At 40.3% G+C, this 25805-nt stretch overlaps 1 protein-coding gene across 1 annotated transcript in view; it reads right to left on the bottom strand.

Moving 5' to 3' along the window:
- Positions 1 to 1536: 1536 nt before the first annotated feature.
- Positions 1537 to 25805, bottom strand: part of MYH15 (myosin heavy chain 15) — a 111099-nt gene continuing 86830 nt past the window's right edge. Inside the window, exons 33-42 of the mRNA XM_061628112.1 lie at positions 23752 to 23876; positions 19491 to 19606; positions 18204 to 18396; positions 17238 to 17441; positions 14456 to 14581; positions 13420 to 13590; positions 12802 to 12906; positions 10909 to 11004; positions 6242 to 6379; positions 1537 to 1672 (exon numbers count right to left, since the gene is read on the bottom strand). Of these exons, the coding sequence (XP_061484096.1) occupies positions 1655 to 1672; positions 6242 to 6379; positions 10909 to 11004; positions 12802 to 12906; positions 13420 to 13590; positions 14456 to 14581; positions 17238 to 17441; positions 18204 to 18396; positions 19491 to 19606; positions 23752 to 23876 (1292 nt within the window). The 3' untranslated portion in view covers positions 1537 to 1654. The remainder of the gene's footprint in view (positions 1673 to 6241; positions 6380 to 10908; positions 11005 to 12801; positions 12907 to 13419; positions 13591 to 14455; positions 14582 to 17237; positions 17442 to 18203; positions 18397 to 19490; positions 19607 to 23751; positions 23877 to 25805) is intronic.

Here is a 25805-nt window from a genome sequence, read left to right as displayed (position 1 = left end):
CAGTGCAATGCATCTAAATGAGGAGCAGCAGACTGCATTAAAGGGTTTTCTACTAAAGAACCAGGGTTCATTTTCAAAATCAGACACAGACACAGGGTGCACTTCACTGGTGCAACACAAGACTGATACAGGAAACAGCCATCCTATCAAACAGGCACCCCACAGATTAACTGTTGCAAAGCTGGAAGAGTCTTTACAGGCAATTAAGGACATGCATGAGCAGGGAATAGTTGAAACCTCCACCAGTCCTTGGGCTTCTCCTATTGTCCTTGTGGGGAAAAGTGCTAGCCTTAAATTCTGTGTAGATTACCAGAAGCTAAATAAAGCCACAATAAAAGATTCCTACCCTCTGCCACGAACACATGACACCTTAGATGTGGTGGAAGGGTCAGAATGGTTTTCCACACTAGATCTCAAAAGTGGATACTGGTAGGTAGAGATGGACCCTAAGGAGAAGGAAAAAACCGCTTTCACAGCAGGGCAGGGACCGTGGCAGTTTAGAGTAATGATTTTTGGCCTGTGTAATGCTCCTGCTACTTTCAAAAGGCTGATGGAGATGGTGCTTTATGGCCTACTCCTGTCAGCCTGCTTGTTATATTTGGATATTCTAGTACATGCCAAGACATTCGATCAAGAGCTGATACATTTGCAGATGGTCTATAACAAATTAAAGGATGCCAACTTGAAAATGAATCCAAAGAAATGTAAGTTGTTCCAAATCAGAGGTTGGAAGAGGACTCATAGAAATCAACTATCTCTACCTCCAAACCCACAACAATATTTTAAAGTCTGTTTTTATGACATTTATAGAATGTTTTTCGTGTTTTCGTTTGCTGCCCTGGGCTCCTACAGGGAGGAAGGGCAGGACAGAAATAAATAAAATAAAATAAATAATTGCTAGAAGATTTAGCCTGCTGAAATTCACCATTGGTAGAAGCCTTTGACTGGTAATTCTTAGCTAAGGTAACTCTAACTCTAAAAATTCTTCAGTTTTTTTTTTTTTTAAGCTACACCTCTCCTTGAATTACTTGTGGTTCCAACAACAGAAGCTTGGCTTGGGGACCTTTAGCATGCTTTGCTACTTTCTGAAATGTATCTGGGTTTAACAACTGCAACTTTGAACTGGGTGACCACCTCTAGGTAGTCAACTAATAGGTCTTCTGTATCTTTAAAAGTTGTGCAGGGGGAAGGAAGAATTCCACCTTGTGGTTTTTCCCATGACAGTGTTGCAAGAACACCTGCACTTGGCTGACTCTCTCTTCTCCTAAAGATACAGGATCAGTCTCAGGCCATGAACCTGGCAACCCTAGTCATAAGTCTAGGGTAGTGGTTGGAATCTGTCCTATACAAAGTCCTATAGCCATTAAGCCATTTTCATTTATTTCAAGGGGGATTATGCAAAATATATTTTCAGTGAATTGTGCACCTTATTTCTAACATCCTACATGCTAGTGAACTGTGCAGAAACTATTTTTTCATGTTGAAATGCCAAGCCTTGAAAAACAGAACTGAAAAGACATAACAAGGACACCAGTAGATTTTAATTTGATATTTATTCATTAATCAAGATGCCTGTTTTTTCTGCTTCAGTAGTAGGGTGCTGCCCCATATGCAAGAACTACTCAAGCCATCAGCTGTTCAAGGCACAGTATGTTCACTCCTCATCATGAACCTGAAAAACATTATAAAAGATGACAACACAGTCTACGCTCAACAGAAATAATTACATGGCTTCTTAAAGCAGCAATTCTTTACATACTTCTTAAGAATGAAGTTCCACTGAACTAATCCTGTATTTCCTATGTGGACAGCATTTTTGTGTAGGAAAAAATATGTGCAACCCAGAATTTCTTGCAATGTTTCAAAGGGCACAACATGTGGTTTTCACACAGCTAGGTAGGACATTAAGATGAAGGATGATAAACATAGGTATCTTTATCACCTGATGGCTGCAGCATCTAGTGATGATTTGCATATGGGAATGTAACCTTGCAAGTAAAGCAGCACAGGTGGCAATGCTGCAATCCTGTACCCATCTTCCTGGCAGTTTCCCACTCAATGGGGCATACTTCTGAGTTGACATGTATAGGATTGCCCTGTTATTTGAACAGAATTCCCTGTGAAATTGATGGGACAAATTAGTCAAGACTTGTTTCATTGATTTCAATGGGGACTAAGTTTAACTAATTTATTTCTGGAAGTATTCAACCCCACAGGTAGAACTTTCATCTCTCTTCATACACAGTGTTGTTCAAGGGAGTAAGATCACACATTTCAGCTGCCAGTCAAAGGAGTCCCTTACAGATATTCTAATGATGAAATGAAGCTAGGCACATTTTTTTCAACATCTGAAGCAAGCCTACATGCATACACTTGTACAGACAAAGTTTCTCTTCTGACATGTGTAAGTAAGGGGTGGAGCTTGTTGCCACCACAATTCAGCTGTTCCTTGCCTCACACACATCTGTTCTACCTGGTTACAATATATGTAAGAGGATCAAGGGTATAGTAATCAAGGATAGAGAAATCACGTCGACTGGACTATGGGGCTATGAAGTGACTTTTTAAGCTAGTCCAAATACTTTGGGAGATGTGGGAAAGGATGACAGTCTGCATTGGGCAGAAAGAAGAGATTTCCTGGCTTATAAGAACTTCTGTGTCTTTAAGAACTGGGGGGAATAGAGAGTTTGAGTAAGGAAGTTGAAAGTTCTTCAACGTTATTAAAAGCCATAGCATCTCTTCAAATATTAGGTGCAGGCAGGGAAGGCTATTCCTAGTCAAAATGTTTGAATTATGAATAAACTCAGTTTTAAAGATGTATTATTTTTTTAAAAAAGTTGTATTTTCTGTTTCCATTTTATCTGCATGGATTTCCATTGCCCAAACAAATTTCAAAAGGTAAAATGAAGGACAAATCTCTTTGCTAGAACTGGGCTTTGGGTGTATAATGTAGTCTTTTTTCTTTTTTCTTGTCAACTGAAAACTTCTGGAAGAATTCTATTAATACATTTTGCATAGTGATAAGTCCACATGCATGTGATTTTTGTTTAATATGTCACCTCTCTATTGGAGAACTCTAAATAGCAAGATTATGAAGTTACTCATAGCTGCATACATTGTGCTCATCTGTTAGATTTTGTTTCTTTAAAAAATATATATTTCCAGGAGTAGCACAGGCTACTTCTTTTCTTCCCATGCTTTTGAACGACAGTATGTACACAGTGCCACATACATCAACCTGATTGCTGCAAGCAGATCTCCTCACCATCTGATATCCATGGTAAGTGCTGCAAGGACTGGGACCCCCTGCCTGGCCCTTGCTCCAGAGAGAGACTGCAGTTAATCTTGCAGCCTCTTGTATCAGCTCCTGGCTGGGTCAGGAGACATAAAAGCCCAGCTGCCCTTGGGCAGTGGGTCTGCTGCTGGCAGGGTTGACACCAAAGGGGTGACATCAAAGGGAGAAGCCCCTTGAGGAGTCCTGAGGACAAGGGCGCTACCTTCTTCTATTTCTTTCTTTCTTTCCTAAACAAGGTGGGGGAGGTTGGTAGTGGGGAGGGCGTATGGCTCATGTGTCGTTCCCACACAGGTTGAGAGCCTGTGCAGTCAACGGAATAATAGGAGAAAGTTGCCAGATGCCTTCAGAGTGAGAGTCTGTAACTGGCAGAAGGCTGGCCCTCCCTGGGTGTGAGATAGAGGGGGAGTAGATGTGCCCTGTGTGATAAATATTGAGTGGGTCTTACTGTTCCTAATTCTCACAGAGGCCTACTGGGATAATTGGCTCAATTGCCTTTTGGCCCCCTGGCAGTTGTGCTGTGGGGTGCCGCAGGGTACCATCTTGTCCCCCATGCTGTTTAACATCTATATGAAGCCCTTGGGAGCAGTCATTAGGAGATTTGGGGCAAGGTGTCAGCAATACGCTGATGATACCCAGCTCTGTTTCTCTGCAACATCTTAATTGGGAGAGGCCGTGCAAGCCCTGGACTGCTGCCTGGACTTGGTGGTGGGCTGGATGAAGGCCAGTAAACTGAGTCTGAATCCTAGCAAGATGGAGGTGCTGTGGGTTGGTGGTTCCCGAGTTCAGATAATTGGTCGGTTGCCTGCTTTGGATGGGGTTGTACTCCCTCTGAAAGAGCAGGTCTGTAGTCTGGGGGTGCTCCTAGATCCATTTTTGTCGCTAGAGACCCAGGTGACCTCAGTGGCTAGGAGTGCCTTTTATCAGCTTCGGCTGGTACAACAGCTGCGGCCTTTCTGGATTGAGATAGCCTGACCACTGTTGTCTATGCACTGGTAACCTCCAGGCTGGATTACTGTATTGTGCTCTATGTGAGGCTGCCCTTGTGGTTGGTCCGGAAGTTGCAGCTGGTGCAAAATGCGGCAGCAAGACTGCTCACTGGAGCAGGGTATCACCAACATGTCACACTGCTGCTGAAAGAACTGCACTGGCTGCCATTTGCTACCGGGCCAAGTTCAAGGTTCTAGTTTTGGTGTACAAAGCCCTATACAGCTTGGGACCAGGATACCAGAAAGACCGTCTTATCTCTTATATACTCCGTCGATCACTGTGCTCTGCAGGTGAGGGCCTCCTCCAGATACCATCTTATCAGGAGGTCCGTTCTGCACAACATAGGAAATGGACCTTTAGTGTGGGGGCACCTACCCTGTGGAACTCCCTATCCTTAAATATTAGACAGGCACCATCTCTGTTATCTTTTTGGCACCTATTGAAAACCTTCCTCTTTCAATAAGCCTTTTAAGTTGAGATCTTATCCCAGTCTTCTTCTGTGTTGGAATTGCTTTTTAAAGCTTTTAAACTTTTTTTAAAAACAATATGTTTTTTAACCTTTTTAAAAAAAATGTCTTCAAAGCTTTAAAAAATGTTTTTAAAGTTGTTTTGTTTTAATGTATTTTAATGTCTGTTTTTATGACATTTTAAAGTGTTTCTAGTGCTTTTGTTTGCTGCCCTGGGCTCCTGCTGGGAGGAAGGGCGGGAGATAAATCAAATAATAAATAAATAAATAAATAATCTGCCTTTATGTATCTAGTATTGCTTGATCCACATACAAAAAGGCACTTCTACTTATGAGTAATATTTAGTAATATTTGAAAAATAGGAAGAGGAGATAAGTTATTTTGGCTTGGGGAAAAGGTTAGCCGCCTCCAAGTTTCCAAAAATTGCTAGAAACTGCCACCTTCACTCTGCATTACAAAGTCAAACTGTGGTTTTATTGTAGAGCTGTAACTGCTTGTAGCAGGAAACAACAGGAGATGTAGGCACTCTCCTCACCTGCAGAGGATGTGGTTGTGGGTCTTTGTCTATTATAGACACCACGTGAAGGAGGAAGTTTTGTTATTTTGCTCAGGTTGCAAGCAATTATGTTTTCTACCTTGGTGTCCTCCTGTGGAGCCCCTAGAATGGTGGTCATGGCAACAGCATCATATGATTATGCAATATGCCAGTCTGCCTATGCAGGCCTCCCCCTTAGTCTCTACTGTTCTATAGGAGCTTTCATCTATATTAGTGAATAAGATTTTTCTCAGTACCTATCATTAGAGAAAATAATGTTGATAAAGCCAGAAAACATCAGTTGCAGCTCCCAAAATAACTCAAGTAAGCCAACGTCAAGGTTGTTAACTGCCAGCTTTAACTGGCTTTGAGGTATAATCCAAATCCTAACAAAATTCATTGTCAATCTCCTCCCCCCTATGACTTTAATAAATAAAGGATTAATTCCTATATTAGTTACAATACCTCCAAAGGCATCATTACATGGGTAAAACATGGAATATGGCTGATTAATATGTGGTGGGCACAATTTAGTAAGTTTCACCCAGCCTCAATTAATATATCAATACCATGTTTTGGCTTGGAATAATAAAAAAAAGTCCAGAGCAGAATGAGTTCCTATGCCCTACAGTGTTTTATTTATAGCTATGATGTTGTAGTTTCATTTGCTGCATAGCTTCCTCAGTTGTAAACTCTGCAAGGGATTAAAGGGTGGGCCTTTAGTGGTTCTCTGCTGCATTTTGGTATCCCGGGTTTCATCCTATTAGGTACAAATTGTTGTCCTTTCCCCCTAAGTGACCAGGCACAGGAGAAATAGGAAAGACTAGTCCAAGTATACAAGCACATAGATGGGTCATTTGAAATGCAGCTCCGTGAAATCTTCAACCCACCTCAACTTTACATCCTCCTTTTTCACAGGTTCTAGCAGAAATATTTCCTCTGGTTCATTTGACATACCTTTTTAATGCCAATATCTCTTGACTTGGTCCTGAGCTTATTGACCTGGGATTCAGCTATTTCAGCTCGTTCTTCAGCATCATCCAACTCATGTTGCTGCTTCCTGTACTTTGCAAGGTATTGGTTGGCTTGAGCTTCCTGGAAGGTGGTAGAAAAGGACATGAAAATGTTTTGCCTTGGCAGTGTGGTAAGCAGCAATCTTCTGCTGCATGCAAACAGGGCCAGCTTAACCATGTGTGAGTCAACAGTAAACATTTGATGGAATTTTCTGGGATTTACTTGCTACCTATGCTGGAAAAAGCAATTACATTTTAAAAATGAGAGAGTTTTGTAGTGATTTAAAATGTTTCATTGGAAAGCAAACATCATAGAAAAATTCCACAACCTGTGGCAAAGAAATAGCAAATGTTCTAGACATCAGGGATTCTCAAACAGTGCTATTATCATAAATGTTTCCAGGACTAACTAAAGCAACTTTCCCCAGTCTGGTGTTATTGGATTACTCAGCCTTGTGAGACCTAACCAAGAAATACCAACATCTAGGATAGTGGCTTTTCCTAGGAGCAGATTACAATAAGAAGACCTGTCTCATGCTCATTCTAGGCAGAAAACCATGTGCAACTTGCCTTATTCAACCTGTGGCTGTACTGTGGATCTCCACATACATTAAGACACTTTCAGTAAACACATACTACTTTGTTTCAGATCTGTCTATGTTATTCACTGAAGCAAAAACAAGACACAGAGTGAAATGTTTTCTGACAGAGTGGCATCCTTTTGTCATACACTAGAATGCCTCGACAAATTATTCTGTACCAAAGTATCATTCAGTTTCCATTCTGTAGGATGAAATTGCATCTAGATTTGTGATCGTATATGACAATACATTTGAAACATCATTTCCCCTATTTCTGATAGAGGTGTATAGCATGTGTGTAGTGTATGTTGCCAAAACTGCACCACCCCAAGAGGGCAGTATCAGCAGATGAGGGGGAATGTGGAGGGTTGCTGGTGTACAAAAAACAAATTAGAAAAAACCAGCCCAGTGAAGACTGAGTATGTCCAGTGACTACAGAATGTTGACTAACTTTGGGGGGGGGGCAGGACACAGAAAACTAGGTTTGGGGGAGAATGGAATGGAGTAAGATGGAGGACAGCATTACTGGCAGTGAAACGGGGCACTCCACAATGTAACCATTTGTTGAGGCTTCCACTGGTATTTTTTATTTGGAAGGAGGGGGAATTTTAAAGAGACAAATTTTACACCAAATATTCCAAAAGTGGAAAGCTTTCATTGTGTGATTTATTTATTTATTATTTGATTTATATCCCGCCCTTCCTCCCAGCAGAAGCCCTTATGTATGAAACCCTTATGTATGAAAATTAAACAAAATTACATAACTGTGCTTAATTCATTTTGATTTCAAATTCTAGATTTTATTTTTGTAAGATTAGATGTTTTTGAAAGGTCTGATGTGCATGAGGAAAGAAATTCATAGATCATTTTTGGAGCATGGTCATATTTTGGAGTTAGGATTAAAGGAAGGCCCAGCCCTTTGAGCACAGGAAGCCCCTCAGTTTTCAAAATCTTTAGTAGGGGTCTTACATGTTCTGTCTAAGCTTTTCTCTTTTTGAAAAAAGAAGAAATGTGCTTTTCAAAAAAGAAAGACAGATTGCTGAGATTGTCAGGATTCTGAGGTAATTATACAGGTAGAATATCAGTCTGAGTGGTGCTGTCATGACCAGAAAAGTTTCCAGACTTGGTACTATGCTCAAGTGCCACAAGAATCCAACTTACTAATGTTGATGACAAAGTACATGTTTCATTAAAAGTGTAGTTTTGGCCTTGCATGTTTATTTGTTAGTTCACTAAGTATAAGGTGTGGGACTTCCGGGAAGGGTGACTTCGCTTGTGCCTGCTTTTGGGACGGGCTCCCGCCTCAAAAGAAGCTTATTCAGATATAAATCAGTCAGAACATTTTTTTTTTGACTGATGAAATTTCTCCCGGGCAGGGAGAAACGTAGAGATCAACCTCAAAGCCTGTTTTTGTTGGGAGGACTGGATTTCATTAATTTATGAGATAAGGTCCAGCCAACAATGCCGGACGGACTCCCTAACAAGCTCTTTCTGCTTAAGCGATACGTTTATCTTTTCTTCAAAGAGAGAACGGACTAACAGGCAAGCACCCTTCTTTCTATTATTTTTTTTACTTGGTTTAAATTGTTGCAGCAAAAGGAGATTTGTCAGATTGATCGGCTTTGGACAACTTCTGGGTGAGATATAGCTCTTCTCTGTTATTCACGAAATTAACAGCTTATCTCTGTTTCTGTCGCAAAAAGCTGTCCTGGAAGTGCATTCTAAAGATAATAAACAGAAGAGGGATTTCTATTCCTGATTTCTATTCCGAGGAATATTATATTGTCTGGGACTATTCTCTTTTTGGTCTATTTTATTTTGACGAATCTGCTTCTTCACGACGCCACTAACTGTTTTGATGCTGGGAACTAAATTTGTTTTGCATTCTTGCACAAGAGAGATAAGGCAGGTTGCTCTGTTTATACTGTGATGTCATCAAGCCTGGAATATTAACCCAATTGTTGCTGAAATAAGAAGTGGTTCTTCTTTATTTTTGTTTTGCTTTGTTTTCGTGGTTTTAAAAATGGCAATCAAGAAAGTGGCTGAGAATCTGGAAGTAATTATGTTTCAGAAAATAATGGATGAGATTGAGATAACGAAACAAACCCTGCGACAGGGTAGTAAGGAGCTGAAAATTGAACTGAGCAAAATGACGCAGGAGCTTAAAGAAATAGGGGACCCTGTGAGAGAGGAGAATGAGATCAGAGATGAGAAAAGAAAAAATAAAGGGAAGATACAAGCCCTGGAGATTGGAACAAATGTGGAATTGGAAAAAGATCTGGAGTTTATGGATTTTAGAAATAAAATCTACTGTTTGGAATTTAACGTTATCTCTGAAGAAATTAATGAAGATATTAGAGATAAAGTTATCAATGGCTTGGATAATCTTCTGGACTGGAATGATGTGATGGAGCTTGATATAGAGAAAATCTATGGAATAAACTGCAGCCATGTGACAATGGAAAAACTCTTAAGAGATGAGCCAGTGCATTTTGTAAAAAAGAAGAACACAGATATGACTTTACAACAGTATTTCAGCAACTTATTCAGAATGGATGGCAAGAAAATATTTGGGATAGAGGAAATTCCCATCAGACTCTTATTATATGACTATGGCTACAACAGCAAGATTATTATGGAATACTGATAATGGAAGATTGGACACTGAAATTACTGGACTTAACAGGACTATTGAAGATGGAAGATGGAACTAATAGGGATAATGGAATAATGGCTATTGAAATTATTGGACCTAACAGATTCTGATGAGATGGATTAATCGAAATGTTTATTTGGACTATGGTTATGACAATAAGATTATTATAATTATTAACGAGATGGATTAATTGACATGTTTATTTGGAGAAAAATTGATAGATATATTTCTTAAAGAATTGAAACCTCTCTTTGACTTTTTGTGGAAAGAATAAAGTAATGTTTATGAGATTTGATGATTAATTAAGATAACTACTGGAGGAAAGTGATTTTATAATATGATTTAAGAGACAGGATTGTTATATATTGTAGACCTATAACTGATTTGATACGTGACAAATGGGAAGTCAACATTTTATTTTATTTTATTTTTTTGTTTAATCATTTTTGTTTTGTTTTGTTTTTTGTCTTTGAATGTTTTATGATTTTGTTTTCTATGTTTTATGAAAATTTGAATAAAAATTATTGTAGAAAAAAAAAGTATAAGGTGTGGGGAGAGGGTAATCAGGTGAAGATTATGGCATGGCTGGAAGTCTTTTAGCCCTTTCCTCCCACTCCACAGCTCCAATACTCCCTCCCGCCCCCCCACCTGTCAATGTACTTCACATATAATACTACTCCATGGTATAACAAACTGGTTTATTAAACCATGGCTTAGCCTTATGTATGAACCTTGCCCAGCCACTTAACCATGGTTCTTGGCTTATAAACTTTGGTTTAACTATGGTTTGGAATTACATGTGAACCTAGCACTCTTCCTTAACCATGGTTTCTTTAGATACCCCACCCCAACTCTCACTAAGTTACAAAGGCCAGAGCAGCTGAAAAACAAACCAAAGTTTGGAAAAACAAGCCATTGTTAAATAATCTGTGAGATAATTTATGGCTTGTTAAACAAACAATGACTTAGTGTTATATGTCAGCCAGGCCAATGGCAGCTCCCACCCACCCAATACAAATAACAGCATTAAAGAGGTGTTTTCACTGGGATATCAGTGGAGGTATAAAGGGCTAAAAACTCCCCACCACCACCATGGAGCTGCTATATATAATTCTTTAAAAAAAGGAACATGCAGAGCTGCTACAGGTTTAATGCAACATTATTCATGTGAGAAATTTTATTATTTTAAGATACAGGCTTTAAAACGTAACATGCTTTGCCATTCAAGTTCTAATAATTGTTACAGCAACCTTTCTTTAAAAAAAAACATCAGCAGTTTGTCTTCCTTCCTGAATTTGAATGATATTGTTCCAATCAGAAATTAGGTTAATTATTGATTTGATAATAGTCACACATTACACTATACCAACTTACAGCTTCTTCAGAGTGGTGCTTATAGCTTTTCACTTTGAGCTGCAATTTATCAATCAACTCCTGCATCCTTGTCAAATTCTTCTTGTCTTCCTCTGCCTTTGTAGAACAAATGGAAGAAGTTAACTTGGCAGCCACCCACTGACATGAGGCAGATATGGGAAACTGCTTGTTTCACTGTAAATCTAGAATTTTGAAACTAAGGGACTGAATCTAATCTAATGTAATCCAATCTAATTTGTATCCTACCCTTCTTCCAAAGAGCTCAGGATGACCTACATTGGGTCACTCCATTTTATCCCACAAACATCCTGTTAAGGTATCCACTGAGAATGAGTTACATGACAAAGTCCACCCAGAAAATTGTGTGGCTGAGCAAAGATTTCAAACCCAAATTTCCCCAAGTCTCGTACTCTGTCAGCTTTATCATACTAGCCCAGGATGCTTGAGGAATTTCATTTCTGTGCATTCCAAAGAGAACTGACCTAATCTGCACCACCCAAAGTAATGTGTGGATCGAAACATAACTATCCTTCAGAGTATTCACTTCTCCAAATTTTGCCAGTGTCTCTGGCTCAGAAATTTGAGATAGAATATATTCATAAATGTGTATTTTGTGATAAAGAACCTATTTAAATATGAACATTCATGGAACTTTAAAAAAAATCACAGATCATTGTGGAAATGAGACAGAACAGATTTATGAATGAACACATGTGAAATGTATGCGGATCAGAAACAGACTGTTCTATCCATGTCTAATACTAGCTCTCAGTGGTAATTGGTTAAGGATTCAGTCAAGTTGTTCTACATATTTTTTGGTGTGGAGTTGATTGACTGATAGCTACCTGGGTTTGTTTCCCCCTATGAAGCAAATCATGGGAAAGGAAGAAAGAAAATAAAGGAACTATGGGTCCTAAAATAGTATAGGTGGTAGAGCTGCTCCTTCCTTAACAGACATCTGGCTGCCCCCACTTGAACAGGCCATGGCTCCTCTTCCTCTGCTGCCAGGTCCCGCCTCCCACCAGTGCCCAGTAAGCCTATGAGAACAAGGAGAGGGCAGAATCATGGATAGTCCCTCTAACTTGGATTCATCTGCATTAATTTATTGATAAACTGCCTTTGAAGACCTAATTGCCCTCCCAAGATGGAATCCAAAATTCCATAAAACAAGTATAACAATACTTATAAATAGCACCCTTTAAGACCATGAAGCAATAGATATGGACTTCAGGCTTAATCTGGAAAGAAAGATGGCACCCGTCATTTCAACAGGTTTGGTCTCATAATGTTTGCTCTGTCTTCTGACAAAGTACTATTCCTCTTTTTTCTTTTTGACTTTCTAAAGCCACTGGATGGTATATTGTTGTTCGATGGTGATTATGATATTTTCATGTAGCCACAACAAAGTAGCTAACAAACAACAACAACAACAAATCTGCAGGAGTTCTACCCATCTTTGAATAATGTAGGCAAATCAGATCAGCAACTAATAGTCCCTGGACCAAATCTGCCTACAAGGGTTGTGCCTGGCCTTCCAGTCACCAACCCTCACTCTCATTTTTGGCTTTTCATGTTCCCTGGAATTACTCAGGGGTTCAGACAGAAGGGATACAGAAACTGGAGGGTGCTGGCGAGATAAGAACATTTCCTCCTTTGACTGAGACATTTCTGTCTGTCTTCCATCCCCCAAAGCTATTTCAGGCAGTGTGGAGATGACAGAGACAGAACAAAAACAAAGGTGGCAGAGATTCGCCTGTTGTTAGTTGCTTCCAACAGTATTTAAAGTCTTTGGTAATGCTGCTTTACATCACGGACAGGACTAGTTTTTGTGTTTGGAAAGTATATATTTGTCCTCATACAATATTTCAGCTCACTTTGTTTAATTATTATTACCTGATAAGTCAGCTCTTTGATACGCCTCTCATATTTGCGGACTCCTTTCTGAGATTCTGTATTACGGCGGGCTTCTGTCTCTAGTTCATTTTCCAATTCACGGACCTGCCTCAGAACAGAAGGCATTTACATGTTCCTTATTGGGCTCAGCCTTATAGGAGTAACTCAGTCTTAGCAATATCTCTGCGCTTTATAAATATCTGTTTAAAGGTTTCTGGCACATTTATCAAGTGCTCCTTTACATCATTCTCTAGTACAGTAGGGCCCCACTCATACAGCGCGTTATGTTCCAGACCCCCACTATAAAGTGAAAACTGCTGTAGAGCGGAACTCAGTGAATAGAATGGCGCGCAATGCCCGAAAACCGCTGTAAAAGTGGAACAAGTGCCATATGAGTGGGGCTTTAGTCTAATTGTGTCTAATCGAGACCGCTGCATTAGCAAATCGCTGTAAAGTGAAGCGCCGTAAAGCAGGGCCCTACTGTACTTAGTATTTCAAAGTAAAACATAACTACTCTAGTCAGAACTGAGCTCCCATCGAAAAAATGAACATGCCAACCATTTCCCAAAGGCGCTGACAATTGTAACAGTTACTAGAGGTGGACTCCTAAAAACCTACCCTGGATTCCAACTTTTGAATCTGCTTCTTTCCCCCTTTTAGCGCAATTTGCTCTGCTTCATCCAGTCTCTTCTGTAGATCTTTAATAGTCTGTTCCATGTTCTTTTTCATTCGCTCCAAGTGAGCACTGGTATCTTGCTCTTTTTTAAGTTCTTCAGCCATCATTGATGCCTATAATAAGATAAAGGTATAAAATGCTATCCCAAATCAACACTTAGTCCCAATAGGTTTGGTGACTTAAGACAACTATGAAGTCGTGGGAAATAACTAGAACAGGGGTATGGAACCTGTGACCCTCCAGATGTTGTGAGGCTTCAACTCCCATCATCCTTGTCCATTGGCCATGCTGGCTGGGCTGATGGGAGCTGGAGTCCAACAGCATTTGGTGGGTCACAGGTTTCCCCTGATCTGGAGGAACAGACAGTGGTAAAGTAATTCTAACATTACATTTAAAACTCTGTGTTGCATAATTAATCACAGTATGAGTTGTTGCACACAGTTCACATGTGTGTTATTTATGGATATATCTTTATGGTATGCCTACATTCTAACCACCTTCTACTTATGCTAGGGTAATGTAACTAAGCACATTTGTAATCACTACCATAGTTGACAATAGGAAACACCTGAAGCTGACACCATTAATACATTTCAGAGATACAGATGCCTTCCCCCTGCTGCCCAATTTTGACACATTGCTGCTGTTCTACCAATATTCACCAAACTGCATCACTGGAATTTCCAATTGTAATGAAAATCAATCTGCATGAAGCTATCTGAAAAGAAAGGTCATTTTACACTCAAAAATGTCAAACATCCTTCTAAATTACTACAGTTCTTTTAACGTAAGTTATATTTGAAGATATGAAACACCGTTTCTACTAAATCCAAATAAATAAATCTTCATAAACCATGACTTGCCAGCATACAAAGATGTACTTGATTCAGAAATGACAGTCACAGGCAACAGAAGATCAGCAAACAAGGAAGAATACAACTGGACACTTTCAGAACTAGAAACAAGCTGTCTGCTTACATCAGTGATTGCTTTCTTGGCCTTTTCTTCAGCATTCCTGCACTCTTGTATGGCTTCCTCCACTTCATTCTGCACTTGAGCGATATCAGTCTCCAGTTTCTTCTTCTGGTTGATTAGGCTTGTATTCTTGATTTTGAAAGGAAGAGGGGAAAAAGAGCATTCATCAAGGACACATGAACATCTTTATCACCTCCTAGGACTGGTGCTGCACAGATGAAGTTTAACACTGAGGGCTTATCCAAACGGAGCGGGATAATCCACGGTTTCCATATTCGGTTTGTCATCTGATAGTCCTCACTTTGCCTTTTAGTTCGCTCTTTCCCAATTAAAAAAACCGCTTTTTTGCACCCGCACACACAGCGGTAAGACCCCTACATTCTTTTTGCTTTTTCCAAGCTCCGCCTCTAAAACCTCCCCCTATCAACCAATTGGATAGCCAAAAAATTACGTATGTTCCTCTCCCCCTTTGCAACGAAGCACAATATGGCAGTAAAGGAGTTCTCACCTCGGAAGGAAAGGTGCTGGTCGGTTTCACGCCTGCCTTGTTTGTATTTGCAATATTACACTTAAACGAATGTATGCTTTTCTGCCTTTATTGATATTTAAGGAGATACACACGCTGGCAATTGCACTTATTTCTCCAAAAAAGCAAGAAATGTGTCAACCCCCCTCCTTCTCCCTTTCCTTCCCACAGAGAATGAAATTGACAAAGCTTTGGGAGCAGGCTTGAAACCGACCAGAAGCCCTTTTCTGTTTGCATTTGCGATATTACACTTAAACGACTGTATGCTTTTCTGCCTTTATTGATATTTAAGGAGATACAAACGCTGGCAAGTGCACTTATTTCTCCAAAAAAGCAAGAAAGGTGTCACACACACCCTCCTTCTCCCTTTTCTTCCCAGGGAGAATGAAATTGACAAAGCTTTCAGGAGCAGGCTTGAAACCGACCAGAAGCCCTTTCTCACTTGCTGTGTGTTGCAGATCTCACCCAGAGCGGCTGCCCAGTTTGCAGGCTGGCAAAAAATAAAATGCATCTGCACAGTAGTTGCAGACCCCCCCAACACCCCACTATTGCAATGATTGGTTCAATTTTCCTGGGCTTATTCTCGCACATGCGCAAAAGTGCAGATACGTGATTGGCTGGAATGAGGAGAAGGGGCAAGGGGAAACGCCCAAGAACCGCCCATCAGCTGTAAAGTCCGCGGTATTGCATCCTAACTCCTAAAGGCACAGTGGATGATTCCCGATTTTAAACAGCAAATCGCATTTTTGCCAGTATTGCAAGGAGCGGATTTAACCCACGAAAATGCATAACAGCGCGAGACGTCATTTGGACGACTGAAAAATAATGAACACACATAGCGGGCGTGTCACACATTTTACAGTCATCTGGAAAAGTCCTGAGTTTATGCACACAATATACCTGGGAGTATAATTCACAAATTATACTTGGGTACACATGTGAATGTATCTCATTAACTATCTTGTAGTTCCTAGGCAGACGACAGAATCGTAGATTTAGCAGAAAACAAAAATATCAACAGTGCCAAGTTCTCCTTTCAGACAAAGTCATCCACAGAGCCTCAGGGAAATATGTACTATTAGTCATACTCAGAGTACCGACTGAAATCAGTGGACAAGTAACTTAAGACCATCGATTTAAATTGGTGAGTATGAATAATGTTGAATATTACCCTCAGTCTTCAGCATCAGAACTTATGGAAGAAATTAATTCAGTAGCATTAAGAATGTATTTTGCTTTTATAGTTGAGATGAGTGACATCCTACAGAAAATAACATCCTGAAACTTCCCTCATTAAAATAACATGAATTTAAGTTAACCCACTCCGTGGCATAATTAAGCACATAATCAATACCAGGCTGATACTTGTATGCCAATCTGTGAGGGGGGGAAAGAGTGTGACTCAGCCAAAATTATGCATTTGAAAGTCTTGGTATTTCTATGGGAGAGAATTACAATTAACTTTCTGTCACTAAAACAATGAGAATTAAAAGTGCTTAATATTGGATCATATCCAATATAATGGGAATTACAAAAGCTTAATATTGGATCATGTGCTAACCAAAGTATGGCTGACCTGAAATCACAATAGCAATCAAGAACGTAATTCCTGTGTTCTACTATCAGCTCAGCTTTCTCATATTTGGAAAGTTCTCAGAGGCAGTATGAGATGTCATACTTTTAAAGGTTGGGCAGTGAAAACATTTTTAGAAATAAAGAAAGACTTTATTTATTAAGAACGCTCTTCTCTAAAGCATAGTTCAGTCTGAAATATATAGGTAAGACCAGTTTTAAAACAATGGAACCCAAGTGAATGCTCTAAACTCTCCCTTGATATGGATGATTCTTTAATGTTCTTGTAGCAGAATGTGAGATAATGGAAGACTGAAAACGCAAAGGAGATGATTTGACAGAAACCAGGCACCATAGGAGACAAACTAGCTACTTGCAAGGTTAATAATCTCTTAAGCACAGACAAAGTTTTAAAAGGTGGTAAAGGTCACAGAAGTGTTCTACAAAGCCATTTTTCTTTTAAATAGAGGCCACTGAACTATAAACTGCAGTGCTCATCATATAATATGCACTCAAATTTTTTCCACCCCTCAGAAAATGAAGTCTTTGTGCATCCTTGTTAATGAGGTCATACTTTGTCTGAAGCCTGTATTATTCTCATTTGCTGCTCTGTGTAATGTCTGGTTTATGATCTACTTCAGGGGGCGACAGGTTAGGACACCAAAATATGGATGCATGCAGGCCAACCTGGGTGTGCAGAAGGTTCACACGTTCAGTGGCTTCTAGCAGCTCTTGCTCTGCCAATTTACGGCCGCGTTCCGTCTGGTCTAGCAGAGCACGGAGCTCATCCAGCTCAGATTGGAGTAGAGTGTTACGTCGGTCAGTGACTGCCAGCTGCTCTTTAAAGTCTTCGTTCAGGTGTGTTACATCATCAAGCTGTACTTGGAGATCCTGAAGAGAAATATCAGCATTGAGAAATATGCAGCTGGACTTCATGCTTATTCATGTAGAGAAATGGGAAATTACACAGCTAGAAATTCCTGAGCTAAAGCCTTCCGAGAATGTCTACATTAGGGACAGGCCATCAAGAGCCCTTGCATTGCTAAGAGGTCATCTTATAGATGGCCAACTATAATGTAGTGCAGTGCAGGGAGCCCTGTTCCTCAACCAAGGGTGCCTTGGGAGGGAAGGGAATTTTGTGGGAGGGATTCAAGCACATACCAGATATTTAGGTTTCCACAATCAAAGAGCTCCTATTTCCTGGCTGTCAGGGCAACTTTGTCAGGTGGGTTGGAGCAAGACAGGATCAGTGGCCAGGCTGGAGATGTGTCTAACCTCTCTTGCATCTGTTAATTCTCCCCTTCAAATGTTTTCAAGGTCATTTTCCACTCAAGCTTGGATCATTTCTGATTTCAGAGCCTGGCTGGTAGCAACAACCTTCACAATAAATCATGGTGGCAGTGGTGGAAGATTTGCAGGGAGGAACCAGGGAGAGGACAGGAAAAGGTTAAGTGTTATTCTGTTCTACCCTGCAAGTATTCCCCAGACCCATTTTAATGCTATAAGGGGAAATTAGGGTTGCTGTCTTCTTGTTTCCCTTCTAATGCCCTGTTTGAACCTTAGTATATTGAAGGCAAATACCAGAGTTTTTGTTGTTGTTTGTTTATTAAATTTATATCCCACCCTTCCTCCCAGGTTCCATTCAAAGAGTACCTTTATTTGAGCCTGAAGAATACGTGTGGTCTTTGTTGCCTCAGAAGCATGCCGGTTAGCATGGCTGAGTTGGATTTCCATCTCATTGAGGTCTCCTTCCATCTTCTTCTTCAGTCGGATGGCCTCATTTCTACTCTTAGCTTCAGAATCCAAGGTGGACTGTAATGTGTCTATGGTACGTTGCTGGTTTCTCCTGATTTTGAAATCATGGTTATGTAAGCCAGGGGTTCCCAAACTATGGTCCTTGGACCACTGGTGGTCCACAAGTTTCATTCAGGTGGCCCACAGTATGTCTGTATTAAATATTTACATTGAATTTTAATTGTATTTTATTGCTGCCTTTATTTCTTTTATTGCATTTTATTGTATTACAGTTTGAATTATGTGGAATGCACTGTGATTTATTGTGATACAATAAAATACAATATAAGAAACAAAGGAAGCAATAAAAATACAATTAAAAACCACACAGCATCTAGCACAGTGCATTACAATTGCTACAACAGGCAGAAAAATCATCAAGTGGTTCACCAAGACCATCACCAATTTTCAAGTGATCTGTGGGAATAAACATTTGGGGACCGCTAATGTAAACAATATGAGTACAGGTTCTTCTAATTTTCAAACTTCAGGCAACATTTTGTACTTCAACTAAAGGCTACCTTTTCACAGATTGGTTTTTAGTATAATGGGTAAAAAGGAACATTCCACATTCTGCTCCATTTTCATCTCCAGGATGTAGTGCATCATTTTTTTACCTCTGATAATTATTTCTCTGTAAAACTAGATCATTTTGAATCTGTTCCCTGAAATACTCTCAACTCATAAAGATTCCAGGGTTCTTTTTTGTTTATTGCCTCTTGTTTATTAATGTATCTTTTGTCAACATATTGTGCAGACAGTAATTATCAATCAGCCTTAACAACATTCTTGCAAATTAAGACAGCATGTGCAGATGGCAAAACAGATACATAAGCAGAAGAAAATTGCCCTCTTCTACATAATGTGTTACTGCCAGGACTAGTTTGAGAAATTCTGATGATTGGTAGTAGACACACAGATCATTTGTGTTTAAGTTCCTTTTTTAAAAAACGGATTGGATGCTGACTATGTTAATTGAACTTAGGTCCTACTGAAATCAATGGAGCAAGTTAGTCATGCCTGTTGAAATCAATTAAGTTCAATTAGCCTGGTCTGGAAACCAATCAATAAAGGTCAAAACTGTTCTTTGTTATCACACTTTGTACAAATTTTGGCTCTGCCAATTATCTTTTGAGCATACTAGACCTGAAGTTTTCGATTTCTTCATCTCTTTCTGCCAGTTTTCTTTCAAAGTCTGCTTTAATTTGGGAAAGTTCCAGTTGAAAACGTAATGTCTTGCTTTCTTCATGTTCCAGAGTGCCCTAAAAATACAGAATATATGTTAACAATACAAACAGTGATAGCTTTGAAATGTGCAGCACAATCCTATGTTCAATTGTGCAGTGGAGCACATGGTCCAGTCCTATTGCCTGAGGGGTGACAACTTCTGCAGCTGCAACACTGTGCAAGTTTACTTGGGAGTAACACCCACTGTACTCAAAGAGATTTAATTCTAAGTAGTCATGTATGGGATTGCACTGCATCTCTCAGGCAGGGCTGGACTGACCCTATCATCAGTAGGGTTGCCAGGTTGCCAGCTATGGTAGGGTGGTCTTTGTGATCAACCGTCTGAGCCACATAGCTGATGATTAGGGTTGCCAGGTTCCTGGCCTGAGACTGATCCTGTATCTTTAGGAGAAGAGAGTCAGCCAAGTGCAGGTGTTCTTGCAACCCTGTAATGGGAAAAACCACAAGGTGGAATTCTCCCTTCCCTCTGCACAACTTTTAAAGATACAGAAGACCTCTTGGTTGCCATTGCCACAGTAACTACAGTGTTCCCCCCACATCCTGCAGTGGGCATCCACCCACCAGCCAGCCATGGAGTACTGATGCTTTTGCTGCTGTGGTAAACACTAAAGTTAAACAATGTTTGCAGCTGCAGGCAAGTGGCTACTGGTGCTCCTACAGGACTCTCTGGAGCATAGGCCCACACCTTCCCTTCCTTCGATCAAGGCAATGTGGGTGAGGTGGCCTGAGGTTAACATAGACTATAACACTTTAAACCAGGGATGGGGAATCTGTGGCCCTCCAGATGCTGTGGGATTACAACTCCCATCATCTCTGACCATTGGCCATGTCAGTCAGCTACAGCTTGCTTAGAGTCCAACAACACCAAGAGGGCCACAGGTTTATTTAAACAGTATTCACCACCATTGTGGCAAAGCAATGGCAGCACAGACTCTCTTTGGGGGCCTCTCACCAACAATGCTTCGCTCTGTGGAAGTATCCCTTCCACATGGTGCGGCATTGAGGGGTGTGATGGCCCCTGGATATCCAGGAAGTGGTGGTGCTGGTGCTGACAAAGCAGCAATGAAGACTCTTTATATAGGGCAGGGCAGAGCAGGTGGCAGCAGCAATGAAAGCAGACGGCAGCAGAGGAGGCAGAAGAGGAAGGCAGTGGCAAAAGCCCCTTTCAGGCAGTGCAATGTCTTGTGCACCAACCCTGCTCTCAGATAAGTGAGGATAGGATGGCAACCTAAGTGATGTCTGAGCAGCCTCATAACTAGCACCAGCGAAACTTTTCTGCAGTATTTTTTGTGTACAAAGGGTGCTCAAGGATTTTGGGGGAGGGGGAGGGGGAGGGGGAGAGTGTTGTGGAGCTAAAACCACACGTTAAATTAGATTAATGGGTCATAGGGCCTTAAGGGGCTGTTTATTCTCTCTCAACATCTATAAAAATTAGATGTTTGTTCTTTTTTTACATATAGTTTGTGTCAGCATACTAGGTACTAGATAGTCATCACCCACAATATGAGGTGCAGTCATGGTTTGTTGAGTTCCAGGCAATCCCTAGTCATCAGAAGATGCTGTCCTGGTACACCTGCATCAGCAATAGCAGTGCTAATGAAGCAACATGTTTAACTGATTTAAATAGTCTGTCAGACAGAATCAAATAAGGTCTTTATATAGCTATTGGATATAGCTATTGGACAGATGCTGGCCTAGCAGGGACTGATTCTGGCAAAGAAACTCCATCAAAAGAATTGTGGTTTTGAAGTGGGTGCATTTGGAGGAGACATGGTTTGACTGAAACTGTTCTCCCTTTAGCATGGACAGCTAGGAACACCAGATACATCTAGCAAAAACTGTAATAAATAATATTGGATGTTCCCAAATGACTTGTGGCTTTATTTTATGTGTTGCTATGCCATCACAAAAGCTCACAATATTGAATTTCTGAGTACTGGTGCTACAGCCCAGCACCAGCACCACTGACGTGCAGCCATTACACTGACACTTTCACCCAAATACTGCCACCAGCAGAAAAACAGTAATTATGCATCTATAATGGTAGAGGTGGGAACATATAATGTGCAATCCAAATAGACAATGTCTTGAAAGCATTTCTGAAGCTAATGGTGGTTTATAGCTATTGGGCTATCAGTAAGATGCATTGCTAAGGAACTGGGGAATAACAAAACACTTCTCTTCCATTTTGTTTACAGATTTGTAGCTCTGGTACTTTAGCAGTATAATACCATGGCACATTCTAGGAAATCTGTCAAGGTTTCACAAACTGATGTATTATGACCAATCGGCCAAAGTATCTTCGCAACATATATATGCCCCTTTAACTATTTAGGTGTGGTTTTAAAGGTTAATTCATTAAAGTGACCTGGATTGTATTCAATTATCTTACAATACAAACAAATCATGACCCAATGCATTGAACTAACCTCTAGATATCATAGAAAATGTAGGTGTCAGATTGAGAAACCAAGAAGTTTCAGATGCTGATGAGGAAAACTGATGGCTTAAAAGAAATCTTTACTATTCTGTTTTCCAAAACTAAAAGTGATCTCTGTGTATATTAGCTTTCCAATCCTCACATTATCCTGATGTTATTGGATAGGTAGCAGGTATGTGCAACCATTTTGCTCCCCTCTTCCAAGAACACCCCTGGAAATGATGCTACATCAAAATGAAGCATTGTTCCCAGAGGCATTCTGTCCCCACGAATGCTGATGGATGGTTGTGGCCAGTTTGAAGCAGGAGCAAGGCTTAAAAAAAAAAGTAAAAGGAGAAAAGAAAAGGTAGGCCTCCTTTTAAGTAAGGTAACCCATTCCCCCAAAGACTTAGAATTTTGCCTGCTGAATTAAGTCCTCATATATCCCACCTCTTCCCCCAGTTTCACAGGGAACAAATGGTTTTGTGAAAGTGTTGGGGGAATATTTAGCACATCTGTATTCGAAATGCTATTTTGAATTCCATAACAGATTCTTCTGTCTCTCTTTTTAAACTAACAGCAGTAGAGGTTGATGGAGATAATCCCAATTAGAAGCATGGTATGGGGGTGATTTAACCATTCCATCAGCCCTGTGCTGTTTTCCCACATAAAATTGCCCCCTCAAGCTACTTGTTTGGACCTAAATAGCAGCTTGGGGGGGGGGGGTTCATTTCAGTAGGCAAATGACAATGAGGGGAGATTACCCCTCCTCGCAAGCTTTAAACAGAGAACAAGAATCCCAGTTATGGAATTCAAAGGCATAGTTGCCATCACATGTAACTTGACCCCCAGGAGCGACTTGTTTTTCTATACAGTGCTCTGGAGGTTAGGAATAGACAGCACCATCAAGCAGTAAAGACTTCACAGTTATAGAATGTGTGTTCTACAGCACAGCATGGCATACAAATAGGTCCATTTGCATATATTGCATATAAAATCCAAACGAGAGATGTGATGTGAAGTGTAGTATCCCTGTTTCTTACAACGCGTGCTTAAGTTTTTTAAATTAGTTTTTGTATTGTTTTTAATATTTGTATTGCTTTTATGTATTGTGAATTGCTTTGTGAAAAAGAACACTTGAAAAATATTTTAGCTAGGTCACCAGGTACCAGAACCTTGCTTTGGGCTGCATACAACCTGCAAGCCACAAGTTCCCCATCTGTTCCCTGGAACATGCTCAACACTCCCCAGCAGCTGTATATTACAGGATAAGATTGGTAAAGGTGGAAAAATTGCCTCCAGGGAAGCTTGTCTGCCATTCCTGAATGATCCACTTTTGGGGAACCCAAGACTTTCTAGGATCCATAGTCAGAACCACTCATCTTGCTGGTTAGGTTTTTCAAGCATTTTAAAAAATTAATTCAAAATGAAACTTTGTTTCAAAACTTTTTTAAAGTGCAGGGTGCCAGCATGTGTATATAATCTGCCTTGCAACCTCATGGTGAAGGCCAAGTAAAAAATCAAATAATAACAATCATATTCCAAATATCCAGTGCAAAATAAATTCTTTTACCATGCTTTGTAATAAGGACCTGCATGGTTTTCCCCCTTGCACAGAAGATAATTGCACATGAAGCAGCTCTTGCAAATCTCATTGTTCTGCTCTTATGCTTTGGATGTGTATTGGAAAAATACAGTCACTCAAAATACCTCATTCCTCGTTTCAAACCTTTATCTTACCTCAGCTTCTTCCAGGGCTAGTTGGACTTCTGATTTCTCTTGTTCAATCTGTTTCTTCATTTTCTCTATCTCATGAAGATTCTTGTTTCCTTCACTGATCTGGTCAGTTAGATCTGCAATCTCCTCTGAAAGAATTACAAGACTAAAGGGATCAGAAAGTCCTAAATGCACCAAGTTGTCTTTTCTCAATGGCAATTTTGCTCCTCTTCTTGTATTCTTGCCAATGACTGAGCAATGATTTTACAATATTTTTAATAATAAAAACAGTAATACAGCTACTCCTCTAGAACTGGATTTTGACACTCTTCCTCTATGGCTCCCAGTTTTTGAAAACAGAGGTGGAAAACTCTTATTTGACACAGCTGAAATCAGGAAAAGCCCCTGGCTATGTTTTCCATCCCGGCAGAACTGCTTAGAGCAAACATTGATTGGCTGGCTCCAGTTTTGGCAGCTTTGTTCACAGTTACAGACAAAACAGGATCCATGCCAATTGACTGGAGCAGGATAATTGTGGTGCCAATCTTTAGAAACGATCCAGCCAATTACTGCCAATAAGCCTTCTCAGTAAATTATATGCTAAACACAGGATAAATTAATAGACTAGACAGAAGCAGAAAATATCCAGTTTCATGAAGAAACTGGTCTCAGAGAAGGTCAAACTATCTCAGATCATTGCTTTCTACTATCCCGTTTAGTTGAGAACTAAGGGGCCAGTTGGGGTTTCATTGGCCTGAAATCTGTTCTTGCTATAGTAGCTTGTGAAAAGTCATGGGATAAACTGGAAGCTACCAGTACTCCAGGCTTACTGTAGCATAGGTAGTCACCTTACTGTTCCACCAATACAGGGTGGTCAATTAGGATGAATGGGGCAGTGCCCCACCAACTTCAGTCTGCCCTCAGCTAGTCTCAACCTACCTGCCTTCTAGCTTACATCCACTGCAGCAGCTTCCTCTTCCTGTGTCTCAGGCCATATTCACACTACATATTTATTCCACTATTATTCCACTTTAAACAGTCATGGCTTCCCCCAAAGAATCCTGGGAAGTGTAGTTTGTGAAGGAAGTTGAAACATGTTAGGAGACTCCTATTTTCCTCACAGAATTACAGTTCTCAGTGTGGTTTAACAGTCATTTCCTCATCCCAGAGGACTATGGGAATTGTAGCTCTGTGAGGGGAATAGGGATCTCCTAACAATTCTCAGCACTCTTCACAAGCTACACTTCCCAGGATTCTTTGGGGGAAACCATATCTGTTTAAAGTGGAATGATAGTGGAATAAATGTGTGGTGTGCATGTGGCCTCAGTGTTGCCCTTGTAGAACTCAGCAGGAAGGAGGATGGAACAAAACTAGAATTAGTTGACTTCGCCTGTCATTGCGTCTGACTCCATCTACTGTTTGCCTCCCTGCCTTCCACCCTACCGGTCCCCATGGGCACCAGACACCGCTGAGTTCCATTCAGTACTTCTGAGAGAGTCGGTTGTATACAGGCACTAATTATTTTTCAAATGAGTTTATTAATGATCTAGTATTTCCTCTTGCAGTAGCTGATTCTTCTCCTAAATTTAAATCATTGCCAGACCTGCTGTATATTGATGATACAATTGTGCTCTCAAGGACTCTGCTTGGTTTTTAAAAGGTATTGAAAGTCTTTTCAAACTTATTGCATTAATAAACAGCTTGACATTAGCTATGTGCAATTTTGTAAGCACTGGTTGGTTGGAGAACTGCATTGCAAAATTTGACTTAGTGCAAATTTATTTATTATTTATTTTATTTACTGCATTTATATCCCACCTTTTCCTTCAAGGAGCTCAAGGTGGTGTTTATGGTTCTCCCCCTCCTCATGTGATCCCCACAACAACCCTGTGAAGTAGCTTAGGCTGAGAGGCAGTGGCTGGGCCATGGCTGAGAAGGGACTCAAACGCTGGTCTCCCAGATCCTAGTCCAACATTCTAACTCCAATCAGTACACCACAAAATTTAGAAGGATAGCCATGTATTAGTTCTCATGTTGTTTCAGAAAAGTGTGAATTTGACACATTTGGTTTTATATCC

The sequence above is a fragment of the Rhineura floridana genome, chromosome 5 (genome assembly GCF_030035675.1).
Source record: "Rhineura floridana isolate rRhiFlo1 chromosome 5, rRhiFlo1.hap2, whole genome shotgun sequence".
Taxonomy (NCBI): Eukaryota; Metazoa; Chordata; class Lepidosauria; order Squamata; family Rhineuridae; genus Rhineura; species Rhineura floridana.
The sequence above is the reverse complement of the archived record's forward strand: the minus strand, read 5'-3'. Positions and strand labels throughout refer to the sequence as shown.